General features: G+C 45.9%; 1 protein-coding gene across 1 annotated transcript in view; it reads left to right on the forward strand.

Moving 5' to 3' along the window:
• Positions 1-15,244, forward strand: part of DNM1 (dynamin 1) — a 66,717-nt gene extending 51,473 nt beyond the window's left edge. The window contains 7 exon segments of the mRNA XM_032707995.1: positions 1,452-1,559; positions 2,127-2,237; positions 3,438-3,449; positions 4,703-4,873; positions 5,047-5,288; positions 5,672-5,890; positions 14,562-15,244. Of these exon segments, the coding sequence (XP_032563886.1) occupies positions 1,452-1,559; positions 2,127-2,237; positions 3,438-3,449; positions 4,703-4,873; positions 5,047-5,288; positions 5,672-5,890; positions 14,562-14,622 (924 nt within the window). The 3' untranslated portion in view covers positions 14,623-15,244.
• Positions 15,245-16,323: the final 1,079 nt, after the last annotated feature.

Here is a 16,323-nt window from a genome sequence, read left to right on the forward strand (position 1 = left end):
AGGTCACTAGTTCAGCCTAAATCAGCACAGAAATAACCCAGAGTAATAGAAAGCTGGAAGCTGTTTGTGGCTTGCAGAACCTGACATGGTCTGTGTGGTTCAGAGAACAGCACCTGGCTGACAGCAGGATGTGTGCCCATCAGAAACTTGTGCCCACATCTAATCAGAACTGATCAGTAGTGTTAAAAAGCCCAGGGAAATTTGCTTGGAAGAGCTCTCCTGCTTTCATAGCCTGGCATGTCTGAGAGTCTGGCAGCTGCCCAAGTGATCTCTTCTATTTTCTAGCTGCTGGTTTTTGGGATATTCTCATTGCACACATTTTGTAATGCATTGGTATAGTTTGATCTCTGGGGTATCTCTGAACTGTGAAGTGCTGGTTTCCTTAACAATCTCAACTCAGTTTAACTAAAGCTTAAGAGGATGTTAGGCTGGACTTTCCATCCTCTGGGTGTTTGAGCTCAGCAGCTCTGTCACCTTTACCAGCTGCTCTGCCCTGCCTGTGCTTCCTGGACAGCTCTTCAGGATCTCTGTTCTGTGACCATCTTTGTTTTCCAATCTTGCTTCCCCTGAGAGGGATCATGTTTTGTTTTTTCCTGCCAAGAAAGGTCTACAAACACACCAGATCTCACAAGGGGACAGTCACACATGCTTGCTTGCACACAGAAGTGTGCTTTGTTTTTGTTTTAGTCTTGGGTAGCTGCGTTCTGCCTTTGGAGACCAGTGTGAGAGCTCCCTCTCTTGTTGTGTCGGGGTATAATTCCCAGCTGGAACAGGATGCTCCAAATGTGGGCTTTAAATCAAACTCCTATTAATTTGCTGTAGATCCAGATTTGAGGCTAAGAAGAAAGAATGATTTCTGACTTGCTTTCTGAATGCAATGTAAAAATTTAGGTCGAGTTTTGGGTTTGGTTTTTGGAGGGTGTGGTTGGAGGTGTTGTGTTTTGGGGTGGGTTTGTGGGTGTGTGGGGGTTTGTGGTTTTTGTGATTTTTCGTTGGTTGATTGTTTTGAGTGTGTGTGGGTTGTTGTGTTGGTTTTTTGTTTGTTTTGTGTTGTGTGGGGGGAGTTTTTGTTTGTTGTTGGGTTTTTGTTTTTTTTCCAAATGAAGATGATACCTGGGTCAAAATAGGTTGGTGTTTGGATTGCCTTGTCTCAGTTTAGCTAGAGATGGCTGGAGAGTTGTGGGTGCATTTCCTCTGAAACACAGGATGCTGAAGCTGTCTCAGTCTGGGCACTGAATTTCATTTTTTTACCATTCACCAATGGTAAACTGCCCATTTTTTTAGCTTCTAATCATTCAGAGTATGAGGTCCCCTTCTCCCACAGACTTTAGGGAACAGAGGACCTGGCTTTGAGGATGCCTCCCTGGTGATATGGGCTGTGGGCTGATGCTCCTGTCAGAGTAGAGGCTTTTCTGGAGCCGTGAGTGACTTGTTACCAATTCCTTTTTCAGGAGAAGGAGAAGAAGTACCATGTTACCAGTGATAACCTGAAACTGCGAGATGTGGAGAAGGGGTTCATGTCTAGCAAGCACATCTTTTGCTCTCTTCACACTGAACAGTATGCTCCCATCTGACACATCCCATCCTGCTGAACCAGGGATTTGTGTAATATTAGATAGTAGAGAGTAGATATGAGTGTGTTTGGGTATCTGTCCAGGAAAAATGTGTATCCTTTCAGGACAGTAATTTTTGAAGGGATGGAGGGGCTTCTTTAAGAGTCTTGACTATGAACCATTTTTTTGCCAGTGCATGGCTTGTGGTGTGACTGTACCCTTCAGCTTTTTGGTGTGGGTACCTGGGTCTGGGGTATATGTTATAATCACAATGTCTTGGTGAGTGACTAGGGAAAGGCATAGGAGACAGGGGACCCAGGATGCTGGAGAAGTCCAGCAGTGAACAGGATTGAAAAGTAACTCTTCAGCCCTGTTGAAACACACAACTGATTTGGGGGCTGTCAAAGCTCAAAAAAATTAATTCCTTTCCCTTTTGCAGGGTCATCATGAGGATCCTAACAGGGGCTGAGTGGTCTCTGTCTTAAATGACAGGAGGATTCCTGCTCATTGATTCTCTTGTCAAATATGGCAAACCCTCTGAGTTGCACTAGGAGTAATAAAAGGTGTGTCTTCAGGAATGTTTACAAGGACTACCGGCAGCTGGAGCTGGCCTGTGAGACCCATGGGGAGTGGATAGCTGGCAAAGCCTCCTTCCTTCGTGCAGGAGTGTACCCAGAGCTGTTGGTGTAAGTTCCAGCCACAATACTGGGATGGGGAGAGCACACCGGTATCTTAGGAAGGATAGCTGCATTCTCTGTGTTAAAATAAGCCTGTGGAGGTTTGTTTGTTTTTTTTTCCTGAGCTGAGATCTTTTAGAACAAAAAGAATTTTTTGTGGTATGTCCTGGTGCTGCCTTTAAGGAAGCTTGGCATAAAGTAGGAAGGTCGTATTGATAAACCCCTCTAGCTGTCTTTGTTTGGGTGGGCATTAAATTCCCAATATTAGGGTGACATTTAACTTCCTGAGTACTAAGTGAAATGTATCTACTGAGCAAAGGCACCATCCCTTTGGGTAACACTTACTGGACAGCCTCATTAGGACTTCCACTTCCTGGCTTAGTAGTTGTTCTCCTATTCCTTCCTCCACCAATTAGGAAGGATATTTCTAGAATTTTTCTTTTGCTTGGTAGATACCCTAATTATGCTACTTTGGCAAGAACTCTTATCTCTCATCTTTCCCTTGTCCCACAGCACTTGCTGTCAGCATTTTGCTCTGCTTTAAAAGTATATTCTAGACAATTGTGGTATTTTTTCTGTTCAAAGCCTTTCCTGTTCCTGCATGAGAGGAAGCTGCTATAAATAGTTTTCCCATTAGAAAAGTGATAATTGTTTTTCTGTTTATTTGTTGCTTCTGATAGATTTCTTGCATCATCTCCTTTTACACTTGAATATTGTTGGGTTTTTCCTTAAAGCACTTCCTAACAAACTGATATGATCTTAAAAAAAGAGGATTAGGAACTGGACCTTAAGTGACATGACTTCAGATTGACTTTGAACCAAACTGAGCCTCTTAACCACAGTGGCCATGTGCCACCTATTGGTGTGCAAGTGGGGGGGCTTGACATGGGAACACTGATCCCTGTCCCAAAACCCCATGTAAGGAATGACAGGTAGACATTGCAGGTAAGTAAATTGCCCTTTGTTGATAACAATATGGTTTCCTTTATAGAACATCCCATTTTGATTTTCAGTTTAGCTAAACAGTTCACTTGTTCCTCTTCCAGGGTAATAGAGGTATTGATGTATTTTTAGTGGGATTGGTCTTTTGCTTGTCAGTGCTATTATGGGATCTTCACCAAATTCTGAGACCAACTAAAAGTCATCTTTTATTTTTTGTCCCTTTTTGTTTTAATTTTTTCCACGTATGCTCAAACTGACCTGCCAGGACAAGGACAAAGTAAGTCTGACCCTCTCTGCCTGTGTTGCCCCCTGGGGCTCTCACCAGATAGTTCTCTCATTTTTTTTCTCCTTTTGTCACCATTTCCTGAGAGGCATTTGCTTCTTCTCCCTCTTTGTACCCTCTGTTGGATTCCTGCTGTCTGTTTCAGTTCTTGGTTTGAGTTTTCCTTTTTTCTTTTTATTCCTCCCTTTTTGTACGACTTCTGAATCTTGGTGCAAGCTTATTTTTGGGGAGTTTTTTACCCTCTTTTTTTTTTTTTTTAAGTTGTCCTGCTTGACATCCACTTCCTTTACTTTGTTTCACACTGAGACCTTGCATTCCTTCATTATGTAAGATCTTCTCAGGAAAAGCTCAAATGAACAAAAGGATTTGCCCTTTCTCTTATATTTTGGTCCCCAAAACAAAAGAGAAGCCATTTCCTACGTGGCTGCAGATTGTTCAGACTAGGGTGGTGTAAAACAAAGGTATTTCATTATACAATCAAGGGGGTTTTTAAATAAACACTGAGGAAGGCAGCAGTCTTTCACCCTTGGATGCTTTGAAATCGATCCCCGATGGATGTGCCTTGGCGACTGCTCGCTGTCAAACAGCACAGTCCAGGTTTTGCCTTACAGAATAAACAATGTGTTTCAGGCAGACAGGAAGAGATTCATCTGCTTGGTGTGAAAGAAAAGCTGATTGTAATTTGCAGTGCAAGACTTACAGCTGAAGTGATCAGGACAGTTTTCTAGGTTATTGTGGTCAGCTGAGAATGGGCATTTACTTCACTTCTCTGTATCTGTTTTCTCATTTGTATAATGAGGATAAAGATGCAGCATGTGAGAGAGCCTGTGAGGCTTAATTTATGCTGAGTGATTCTTGGGTCTTAACTGAAGCTGGCCATGGAAAACCCAGCTCAGATGAAGAACCTTTCAAGAAGCTGTGAGCAGTAAAAGTAATAACACAGCTTTGAGTATGCACTAGAACCGTAACCTGTGGATGCTGGTCAGGGGTCCCTGTTGCCTTTCACCTTTGTTTAATAACTTTCTACTAAAAGAGCAGCTTTATTGTTAAAGCTTCTCAGATCTGAGCTGGAGAAGTCTGTACAAACTGAGCTGTGAATTGAAAATCACAGCTCAAAATGTAAGTTTAAATAAGCTTTATTTGTTGCATGTGCTTCCTACCTGTTCCCTTCTATTCTTCTCTTAGCTCTCATGAAAAGCTACTCTGTTACATTTGAAGAACCAATCTGTTTCTCCTTTTCTCTGCAGGCCAGTGAGGCAGAGGAGAACGGAGGAGACAGTTTCATGCACTCCATGGACCCTCAGCTGGAGAGACAAGTGGAAACGATCAGGAACCTGGTGGATTCCTACATGGCAATTGTCAACAAAACCATCAGAGACCTCATGCCGAAGACAATCATGCACCTCATGATAAACAATGTACTTATCACACTGTGGTCGGGGGAGAGAGAGACGGGAGAGGGGAAAAATAGGGAGGGAGAGGAAGAATGAAGAAAAACGGGAAGGAGGAAGAGGTGGGGACAGAATTAGTTAGTTAGGAGTGTTCAAGGGGAAATGGTGGAAACCGATTCCCTCTCTGTGCTCACTTACAGACCAAGGACTTCATCCACTCGGAGTTGCTGGCGAACCTGTACTCGTGTGGCGACCAAAACACGCTGATGGAGGAGTCGGCGGAGCAGGCCCAGCGCCGCGACGAGATGCTGCGCATGTACCACGCCCTGAAGGAGGCCCTCAACATCATCGGGGACATCAACACCAGCACCATCAGCACCCCCATGCCCCCACCGGTGGACGACTCCTGGCTGCAGGTGCAGAGCGTACCGTCCGGACGCAGGTACCTGAGGCTCAGGGGGAGAGCCCCGCAGCCCTGCCTGACGCCTCTTCAGAGCCTCCTGCTGAGACAGGGAGTCCTCCTCTTCCCCTCTTCTCCCTGTGGATGAAGAGCCCTGGGTATTCCTGCTGGGAGGCTCCTAGGGCTGCGTAGGGCTGCTGTGTCTTCGCAGAGGTGTCGGAACGTTGTAAACCCTCAGGTTGGATGGGGTTGACGTAGCTTCGGAGGCAGCCTGGAGCCTGGCTTGGCCCTTGAGAGACAAAGGGGAGGGGGGTGAAGTGATGTGACACTAAAGAGGGAACACTGAAGGCAGCGTGTGGGGACCTGACAGGGCAGAGGGATCCCAGGGCTGTTGTTGCAGTTGGATGCCTCTGCTTGTTTTCCAGGTCTCCCACGTCCAGCCCCACTCCTCAGAGGAGAGCTCCGGCAGTGCCGCCCGCCAGACCTGGGTCTCGCGGACCAGCTCCTGGGCCACCTCCTGCTGGTGGGTCCACGCTGGGTGGTGCCCCCCCTGTGCCCTCCAGGCCAGGTGCCTCTCCTGATCCCTTCGGCCCCCCACCTCAGGTTCCTTCTCGGCCTAATCGTGCTCCTCCTGGTGTTCCCAGGTAAGTCCTGGCATGCTGCTCCTCGCAGGTGGGATATGTTCTGGTTTTGAGAAGGAGCCTTGGCAGCACTTGGCCTGCCTGGGCCATGGGAGGAGAATGGAGTGCATGGTGTGGGTACAGCCTTTGGATATTTCAATTGGATCCAGAGGCAGGAGCATTGTTTTCTGTTGACGTTTCATTGTACGGATAAGGCAATGCCAAGGCAGCTTTCAGAAACAGAGGGGCAGCTGCTTCTCTCTGTAAAAATGGGGGAGAGAACCTTGTACCCGAGGGCTTTAAAGCAATTGTACCAATGCCTGTGGTCACCAGATAAATCACAGGACTGAAGTGACATTCCCCTCTGTGTAGGGCTCCCAAAGTCTGAAGTTGCCCCTTTTCTCCTGGCCCAGAGTTCTTCAAGGTGAGTTGGAAGACCTTCATCAAAGCTCTTGAGTTGCTTTTTGGCTACGAGACTGTCACAGTATCACTGGCAGGGAAATTAATTCTTAGGCAATTGTGTTGCTTCTGTAATCAGCTGGAACATTTTCCAGTCTAGAGGGTTCAAATCACACAGCTTTGCTTTCCCATTAGAAAACTCATTTCCTTTCCTGTTGTTCAGTTACTTCAGACACACTTCAACATAGTAATAAGGGATTATCCCATGTGCAGCTGAGCACGTGTTCCTGAACAGGACTTAGGAAGCAGTCTGGAACCAGGAATGCTTTTGTGTTGGGTGCTTAGTCTCCCTTGAGGAAGAGAAGGTAATTGTAATATAAAGAACAAACGTAACCAGGAACTCCCCAGTGGCATGCCAGAGGCAACACTTCCCCTGTGGAAAACACCTCTCCAGGGGGTGCTGGTGGCACAGGTCTGAAACCTTGCCATTTTTTGTGGAAGCACCCAGCCTGTCAATGGGTGGAGATGGTGTGTGGCAGAGGGGATTTGATCTTGCCCCAGCTCATGTGTGGTGCCTGTTTGGAGGGAGGTGTTCTCTGCCAGGCTGCAGTTGGCCTAGAGGTGGATGAGTTCAGGGAGGTTTATAGACCAGTTTCTGACTCTGGTGTGTGCAAATGGTTTTACTTTCTTGGTGCCTCTGCCCCAGTCCTTCCTATGCACCTTGATGCAGCTCCCACAGTAACGTGTCCCCACATCCCTCAGTGTTGCCCCAGAGACTGTGGTGGCACCTTTGGATGTCAGCATGCTTCTACTGTAGATTTTGGCTCTTGCTCCTTGTGATCCTGCTTTTCCATGTACTATTTCTTTGTGGCTTTGTTTTCAGTATACTTATGCTTCTTTCTGTCTCCATTTTCTTCCTTTCACCCAGTTTCATTTCTTCACTCATGAAAAATATTCTATATACCTGACCATTGTGATAGGATTCCCCAAATGGGCTCAAATTGATTGGCCTTTTTTTTTTTTTGAAGAAACCTGTCGTAGCTTATCTTAATGGCTTTTCTGCCTTTTGCATGAGGTAGAAGGGTTTAGGGGAAGGTAGGGCACAGCACTAGAGCAGAGGAGGGAAGTGTTTCATGCTTAACTGAGCAACCCCTTGGTTTAGAAGGAGAGATGGTAGGTTGGATTGCATGCTACTGACTGCCCTGATCTGGAGTTGAGAATGTAATTCCAGAAGCTGTTGAAGTGTGATGCTCATTCTCTGATCCCCCTCTCTGATTCTTCCAGTTGTTCATAGACTCCTCCGGATCCTGATACCAGCTTGTCATTTGAGTTCACTGATGAACGGAGAATTTCCAATGACAAGGGACTCTTTCTCTTCCTCTCCTGTATATAGAATAAGAATGTTCCCTGCTAGCACTTGGACTCGGGTCCTTCTGCCATGGGTGAACGAATGCCATCTCCACTGTTGCTTTTTTAATACCCATCTTTCCCTTGCTAACCAGGCTGTGTAGTGTGTATGTGTGTGTGTGTGGAACAAAGCTCTTGTGTGGGATGAGTGGGCTTTGCTGTGGGGTTTGGTGTTGTGAACTCAAGTGCGTGGTGGTGGCTGGGTGTACTTTGTGTGCACACTGATGCCTGCATAGAAGTTTGGCAGTTTTGTGCCTCTGGTTTGAGCATCTGATTTTATGAATGATCTACTTGCACAAGTGTCACTCTGCTCCTTTCTCATAAACATAAGTGTATAGACACATGTCTCCACATATAAACACCACATGGTCAATTTTTTTTTCTTTGCACAGAGAGGTTTTCCTGCATATAATTAAGGACACTTAAAGCAAGGCTTGCCATCCTGCCTCTGTACTTAGCATTTATTCAGTCTGCTATGGAAGTCCTTATTGCCAAATATATAATTTTGGGAGCTGAAAGTTACAAGCCATCCAAGGTCCTATCTGTGTGCAATGAAGGACTGTGTTCAGGATTTGACCTGGGGAAGAAATCTGTGAAATTATTCCTCCAGATATTTAGGCTCTTCAGTTTTAAAACAGTTTGGTAAAGCTGTAGATGAAGAGCTTAGGCAAGCTTGAAGGAGAAATAATAAAGTTTAAGTGAGAATGACTAAACCATTGAAAAAATGTGTTGAAGGCATTAATGGGTTCTCTATTTTTTGGTACATCTAAGGAAAAGGATGTGAAGGGTCAGCATCACTTTGAGCAATAACTTCACACAGATGTATGACTCAAATTATTCAAGAGGTTGGAGTAGCTGATCTCATGATTTATGACCTTCAAAATGTAAGCTTTTACCTTCATGTCTTTTTGGGTAGTGCTGTGGACTGCAGGTTATCTCCCTTTCCTGAGCTGTTTGTTTGAACTCAATCATTTAATGTGGGCAGAAAATAGGAATCCTCAGGGAGAGACAAGCCCAGCTACCCGTGCCCAGCTGGTGGGTGCTGAGACACAGGTGTAACACTGGTCTGAACGTCAGCCTGGGTGCATGAGAGACCTGGTGGGTGAGTGTGTGAACGGATAGATGGGCTTTGACACACCCCTGTGCACCACTGGGTCTGGATGTGTGCAGAGATGAGGCTGTGAGTGTGTGTGTGTGCAGTCCCACCCAGCAGTGCACACTTGTGCTGCGTTCTGGAGGGGGACGTGTGGATGTGTGTCTGTGCAAGCACATGTGTGTGTTCCACCTTCCTGACAGTCTGTGTGGCCTCTGCCTTGCCCTGTCTGAACTGCCATGTTGATTTCGTGTTGTCTTTCAGAATCACTATCAGTGACCCCTGAGGACTGGCAGCCACGGTACGTTCTGCACTCCCCTGCGATGCATGAGCCGTTGTGTCCCCCCCTCCATCACTCTGCAGCTCACCTCTGCTGCCCAGTTCTTGTGTTAGTAACAGAGTCCCTTGTCCAATGAACCACCTCTGCCAGGATCTCATAAAGGGAGGAGTCTTGAACAGAAAAACTGGCTGATCAGAGACAGAGCAGCTGCTTGAGCTGCAGGAGCTGGAAAAGCCTCAGTACCTGATTTAAGGTTACCAGAGGGCCCTTTCTCTGCTTCTAGGTAGAGGAGGTGGGATGGGGAAATGAGCTCTGGCATCATCCAAACTCTGTGTCTTTCATTTGGCTTATATCCACACTGACTGGGAGATCAGCTGAATAAACTCTGGTATGATTTGGTCTGTCAACTGTGTTAGGATCAAGATAGAGGCTTGGGGAGCTGTTAGTTCAGACTCCTCTTCTTATATTCTAATGTCTGGCTGGAGAAGTACTCCCATCCTCCCTGTGTCCCTAGTGCTTGTGGAAGTCAAGAGGAGTTTGAGTCATTAATATCAGGACTTCCATGTCTGAGTGCAGGGTAACTCTGACATTGAATGTTCCCTGTTATCCTTGTGTCCCAGCAGCAGTTAGAAGTGAACTCCCTTTGCTTGTTCTCCCCTTGACCCTTTACCTTCTAGGTTACTCTTCTGCCTCTGTTCAAACTGCCTTCTCTGTCTCCTGCCCCTGCAACAGGAAGGGTTTAATGATCTGTGTCCCCCCCAAACACTCTGCCCTGAGCTCCTGCCTGTTTTCCTTTCCTCTCTCTCCCTGCATTTTGCTGGTTGTGCTGGTTCAGTGCAGGGTGCTGGGGCAGGTGTGTGTACGTGCTGTGTACAGCCCTCCCTGTTAATGCTGAGTGGGGGTGTGAAGAGGGACATTAGCAAATTCTCTTGAGTCTTTTCTTTGGGAACCTCCAGTCCTTATTGACAAGAGGTACAGAAGGCAGAACAGGGCAGATGTGGGGTTTTTGGGCTCCTTCTCCCTTTCTCTGTGGCTGTTTTGTGACAGAGGAGTGGAGCAGCAGCAGCTCCTGCAGACTCTCTGGTTGTGGCAGAGAGAACTGGGGATGAGAGGCATGTGCTGAAATCCTGCCTTAATAGGACAAGCAGAAGTTCAAGCCCCTGTTCCAGGGCAGGGAGGGTCACATCTTGCAGTAGATGGTGTCTGTTACTGCTGCACAGAACTGCAGTTAGAGCTGAGAGCTGCCACATCACATCAAACCGATGCAGTGATTGCTCATGATTGGCATCTTTGAGGACGTCATCCCTCAGCCCTCCTCACTGATGACACACTGCAGAGGTGTTGGAGCAATCAGCAGTGTCCTCCAAAACTCTGCCTACTGCAGGCATCCCTGACAGCCCTGGAAATGTGCATCCTGGTGAGCAGCCTCGGGAAGGAGCCTTTCTGTTGTCTGTACCTCATTATGGGGCATTCTGTTCTTGATCTGGCATAAAGAGCACCAAGGAAATAAAAATGAAAAAAAAAACAAAACCAACGCCAAAAAAAAAAATCCCCCAAACAACCAACCCAAAAAATTACACCCAAAACCTTCTGCAGTCCAAGGGAATAAATATAATGTTTTACCACCTCTGTTAGATCCTTATCAGCAGAACTCCCTATTAGCCCAATGGTCCCTAGACATGATTAGCTCGGTGTTCTCTCTGGGTATGGCCCTGAAAGACTGACTTCAAAGAATGTGACAGTCACTGTAACTCTCCTTAGCTCCTGCCAGGACTCAGATCTTCCTTTTCATATACTGGAGACAGTCACAGGCTTCCCTGTGAGCAAAACTTTTGTTCCTTGTCCTGAGAGAGGAAAGTGACTTTTCAATGGTAGAAAAAGGCTTGACTAGCAATGAAGTCAGACTGAAGGAGCATTTCAGGGTTAAATGTTGCCTGAGAGACTTCCCTGTCCCTTTTAGTGCTGGGAAACAGTTTTCAGCTTTTTCTAACCTTACCAGGCAGATTCTGCAAACATCTCCAGAAAACCTCAGGAGAAACAAAACCTGTAAATTTAAAAAGTTGACAGCCCCTCCCTCTAAAATGCTTTGAGTGCTGAGAGGAATAAGTGTCTGCAAATCCTAGTACCTTATGAAAAAGCAGCCTACCTACCTGCAAATTACTTGTACTTCAAGTGGCCACTCTTGCCAGAACACATGACATAATCTGTGACTTCGAGCATCCTTTTCACGTAACTCACAGAGGCTTTTAGCACAGCCTGTCCAAACTCCTGAAATGCAAAAGTCCTTCAACCTTCTCAAGAAATGCCTTCTAATACATGGATGGTGCAACAGCATCTCACTAAAGCTTGAGCTGAAGTTCTGTAAGGTTTTAATTCAAGTGCTGTTGCTATTCCAGTGAGAGTAAAGCCATCAAAGGGTTGGCGTGGCTACACTTACACTGTGAGCACCCTTAGAGATAATGCACAGATCCCACGTGTCATTAAGCTCAGGGTCACAGATCCCCCAGCTGTAACATCCCATTGCAATTTTTACTTCTGGACAATAGTATTATTTCAGCACCCTTCCAAGGTGATTGTAATTTCTGGGTTAGAGCAATCCCATTGTTATTTGCTGTACAGGAGCAGTAACTTGATTGCCATGCTGGTAGTGGGGTCTTGCAGTCCCCATTGACATTTTCAGTCAAGGAAATAACATTTGAAAGTGGCTTTACTGTCTGAAGCTTTTTTATTTTTATGTATTATTTCCCAAGGCAAGGGACAAGTGGTTGTAATTGTTTTGAGATCTGGGGCTTAATAGATCTGGAGCAATAGGTTCTGCTGAGGTTTAATAAACAGGACTGGAGAATTGTTCTGGTTAATTTGCTAAAATGATGGAACTTGCCCCAATTTATAGGGGTATAACTCCTCTGGTACCAGTGTGATTATAGATTTGCAGTCAGTGCAAAACAGGACTTGTCTACTGGTGCAAATATCCTCCTCCTCTGCTGCTCTTCCCTCTCTCCCCTCAGCCCCAGTGTCAGGGGAGGGCCTTCATTTCCAGCAGTCAATTGATTCTCTGTAATCTAAATTAAAGCTTGTCAGTGTAGAATTGAGTCTTTAATTCTGGGACACCTGGTCCTGTACGATCAGTGCAAGGGCTCCCTTCAGTTTGATCTGTATGCTGTTGGATTTTCTCTTTGCATTTCAGGCAGTTTGGACCTTAAAACTACTCTGAAGCCTTGGTACTGAACAATTTAGTCCATCTTAATGAAACACCATCAAGTTTGCAGACACTGCAGGGAGCACACTTTAAAGGAAAACCACAGATTGGACTTGCTGTCTTACAGAACACATGTTTATTTATAGACTTCTTAAAGCCTGCATTCTGAGCCTGAAGTAAATAAGTAATTTGAAGTAATGAGCTGAAAGACGTGGCAGGGGTGTTGTCTTGTATTTTTTTGTTGTGGCTTTTTTCCACCCCCAGTCCCTTACAGGAAGGAGAGTCTAGAACACTAATCCATACAGAGGGCAAACACTTAAGTTGCTGCCCATTTATGTAGCTGAAGTACCAGCAAAAGGGCTGGAACAGAAGGGAGTAGCAGTAGCCAAAGTTCCTTTTAGTGAAGTAGAAGCTGCATTTGCTGAGCGCCAGAACTAGAAAACTGAAATGGTGAGCTTGGCCCTGACATCCAACATCAGTCTCCTGTGCCAGAACAGGGAATCTCAGGCTTGCAGTAGCCTCAAGGGCAGGGGAAGAAGGTGCTTCTCCAAACCAGCCAAGAACCTCTGCCAGCAGCACGTCTCAGAGGGCCCCATCCATGCTGTGTGACCGTCATGTGCTTGATACAGGAGCTCACTGTTGTCTGTGCTTCTCCACACTCATCCCAGAGCCAGTGTACTCGCTGGCAGTAAATCTCTGCACTTCCAAATTTCAGAGGGGAAGCAAACCTGGCTGTGCAGGGGATTGCATTACAGGTGATCCGGGCCGTGCAGAAAGGCCAGTGCGAGGCCTGGTGCATCTCCCATGTGGAGTTTGTGCCTCACGTCAGGTTCTCTCGCTGGCTCCGGCGAGGTGGAGAAGCACCACGTGTGACCGTGACTGCGACTGCCCTGCTAACCACAGTGTGTGTTTCTCTTGTTTTTTGTTTCCTGCTTTTTCACAGCAGAAGGGGCCCCGCCTCACCTACTCGACCCACCATAATCCGACCGGCTGAACCGTCCCTCTTAGATTTATAACTTGAGGCTGTAGACAGCTGGCGACGAGCGCCGTGCCGGCGGCTTCCCCATCCCACCCTCCCTTCCTCAGCCACAGTCACTCCTCTCATCCATCCCACATCTCTGCCTCCCCACCACCCCCTTCCCAGTGTGTTGTAAAAACACTAGTGATCGAGCTCTTCGTCTTCGCTCGTGCGTCCTGTATTGCTTTGTGAGCGTAGAGTAGCCTTCATTCAGTGGCATGGATCCCTGAAGTACACAGGCTCCTTGGAGAGATCAGCCACAGGGACACCCTTAAGTCCAAGTGGTGGCTGTCCGTCCAGTAATTCCATCTGCCTGGTCTAGCCTGGATAAGTGTCCTGCCTGCACCACTTAGCTGTAGCACCCAGGAGTGATCTGTAGCTATTTTCTTTTCTTGTAGTTAAGACAAAGGCGTGACTTAGGGGAAAAAAAAAAACAAACACACGCTGTCGAAACACGTGACACCGTTAGGAACAGATTAGATGTCCTGTGTATTAGTTTGACTTCTAAGGTGCAAAATTTCATGTTGGGAACAGTGCAATCAAACCTTTTATCAAAGTGAGGCAGGGAGGGGGGGAATGAACGGATCTACTCCTGCTAGAGTGAAGTCTGAGATAGCGCACACACCTCAGCGTGCAGGAGCACACAGACCTGCTCGGCTCCCCAGGGCTGGGGAATTCCTGCTGGGGACACACTGGCTCCTGCCAGCAGTTGTCTTGCATCATCATTTTTGGCTGACTTTTCCTGATGCCCCAGCAGGGCGAGGGGAATAGACACGCTGCTCCCCCCTTGCACACGGACAGCCAAATGTTTCAGGGAGTTCGCTGTGTGATGTTCTGTTGAAAATATTTCTGCTTTGAATAAGCACATCTTTCAGTGTTTTTGGGGTACTGTGGTGACTTTCTTCCGTAGCCTTTTTCTTGCATGTGGATGGTACGTGTTTGGGGAAACTTGTAACCGTTGTTGATCACAACTCATCTTAAGGTTTGGTTTTTACTCTTCATGCTACATGTATTAAAAAAAAAAAAAATACTTGAGAATTAAAAAAATATATCAACCCTGTACATCTCAGATGTCATGTCTCTACCAGAGCTGAATGAGCCACCTGTGTTCCAGGCTTTCCTCCAGGCCTGATTCACGTTGAAGTTCTCTCGTTTCAGTGCTATTGCTCTTAATTTCTGTTGTGGATCCTCTATTGTTCTGATGCCAGTTCCTTTCTGTATTTTAACTACTGTTTTACTACTTCTCCTCCTTTTCCTTCCCTCTCCCTTTTTCTTGTTTTTCTTGTCTTTAACCTCCAGCCGGCCGGGTAAGGCCAGTCCCGCCCGCCCGGAGAGCCCAAAACCACCATTTGACATGTAGTCCTGCTCCCTCTGAGACTCTTTGCCTGCTCTTAGCTGTTCTGTCCTGGAATGGTCTGACTCGAATCTCACACATGGCTTGTTTTCTTTGTAATTTGTGACACACACATATCAGATGTGATTGTAGTGAAACTGTTTTTTGGGGGGGTTTTTTGTTTGGTTTTTTTTTTTTTTCCTTTTTTCTTCCCAGCTGCTTAAAGGAGTTAAACAAGTATATTGTAGTAATGAGAAACATATCTTTACTGTTATAAATATCTATAAATATATATATAAGATGAAAAATCTATATATGTCCAGGTGTTTAAGCCATTTGTGCTTCCATGTGAATTTTAGGAAATACTCAAGTAGGAAAAGAATATCTATATACATATATATATACACAAAGACATCCAAAGTTAACCAATCCCAATGTTGAGTTTTTGAGCTGATTGTTAAATTCTCTGCTGTGTGCAGTTGGGTTATTGTATTACCCCAGACTTGTGGGTGAACTGTCTCAGTGCTGGTAGTAGCTGTGATGCAGTTTGTGATCTACCTGTCACTCTTGTTTATTGGATGAAATAAACTCTCATTTCTGTATAATGAAGGTCTCCACGACTAGAATAAAACCATCTCTCTTTCTCTGGGTGATTTTCAAGCTGTGTTTGATTATAACCTAATCTTTTCATCCCATAGAGTTTAACGAGCTGTACATGCCAAGCAGGTGCTGTCACTAATAGGGAAGGTGGAGAAGATCTGCAGCAACAGTGGTGCCCAGGAGCTGCAGTAGAGTGAAACAGCTTGTCAGGTGCAGAAGGTAAATCCCTTTGTAGGAGAAAATTTGTGGAGGTGCTTCAGGGGTGGGACATACGGAAGGTGGGAGTTTTGCACACAGATTGCTTCTTGAAAAGCTCCTTCAAGGTTTTATTCATAGTAGCAACTGATGTGGGTTGAGTGAATAGACTCCATCTCTAGTGATTCCTTCCTGGCTGTTCCATCTATAGGTATTGCTTGCCCTCCCCTGTCCTCCTTTCCCCCCCCCCCCCACTGGACCTGGTCCATCTATCCCTGGTGTTACACACAGGGCTGTAACATAGTTTTGCCTTAAAAAATATTTTTTATTTATTCAAATCAGAGCCTTATTTTGCAAAACTAGAAACCTCTAATCTGATTGTCAGGGGTCAGGTATGTCCTGATGAGAATACCAGCTACCCTGCCCAGGCAGGATAAATCCTATCCCCTGCTCTCCAGCCTCATCCAAAGTGTCCTTCTTCCAGTGTAGCAGCTATTTCCTGTTGTTTGGTGCTTGTGGCCTTTAAGAAGCATTTTTCTATTTCTTCTCAAATCAGAGGTGCAGAGCCAGTGCAGTTTCTCCAGTTTAAAGCTGTTGGGTGGCAGCTGAACAGTAGTTGCTGCTCTTGGTTCACTCCAAGCAAAGGTGAGGTCAGGGAAATGCTCCTGAAGGGAAAAAGGTAAAAAATGAATCTGAAGCTGGGGTCTAGATGTGAAATGTTAGCCAAGAGAAACCTCTCAGCAGTCTGGCTACAGAAAACATTCATGAAAGCTTGTTACTGTCAGGGCAGGTGCTTCCAATAAAGAATTCATTCTTCACTTACCTTTTTCTGGCCTAATTTCAAGGTGATCTGTGCAGAAGAAATACATCTAGTCAGTGCCCCTCTGAATAAGTTTATTCAGAAAGCAAATTTGTAACAGGATTAAGTCACCT

The sequence above is a fragment of the Chiroxiphia lanceolata genome, chromosome 21 (genome assembly GCF_009829145.1).
Source record: "Chiroxiphia lanceolata isolate bChiLan1 chromosome 21, bChiLan1.pri, whole genome shotgun sequence".
In the NCBI taxonomy this organism is placed as follows: Eukaryota; Metazoa; Chordata; class Aves; order Passeriformes; family Pipridae; genus Chiroxiphia; species Chiroxiphia lanceolata.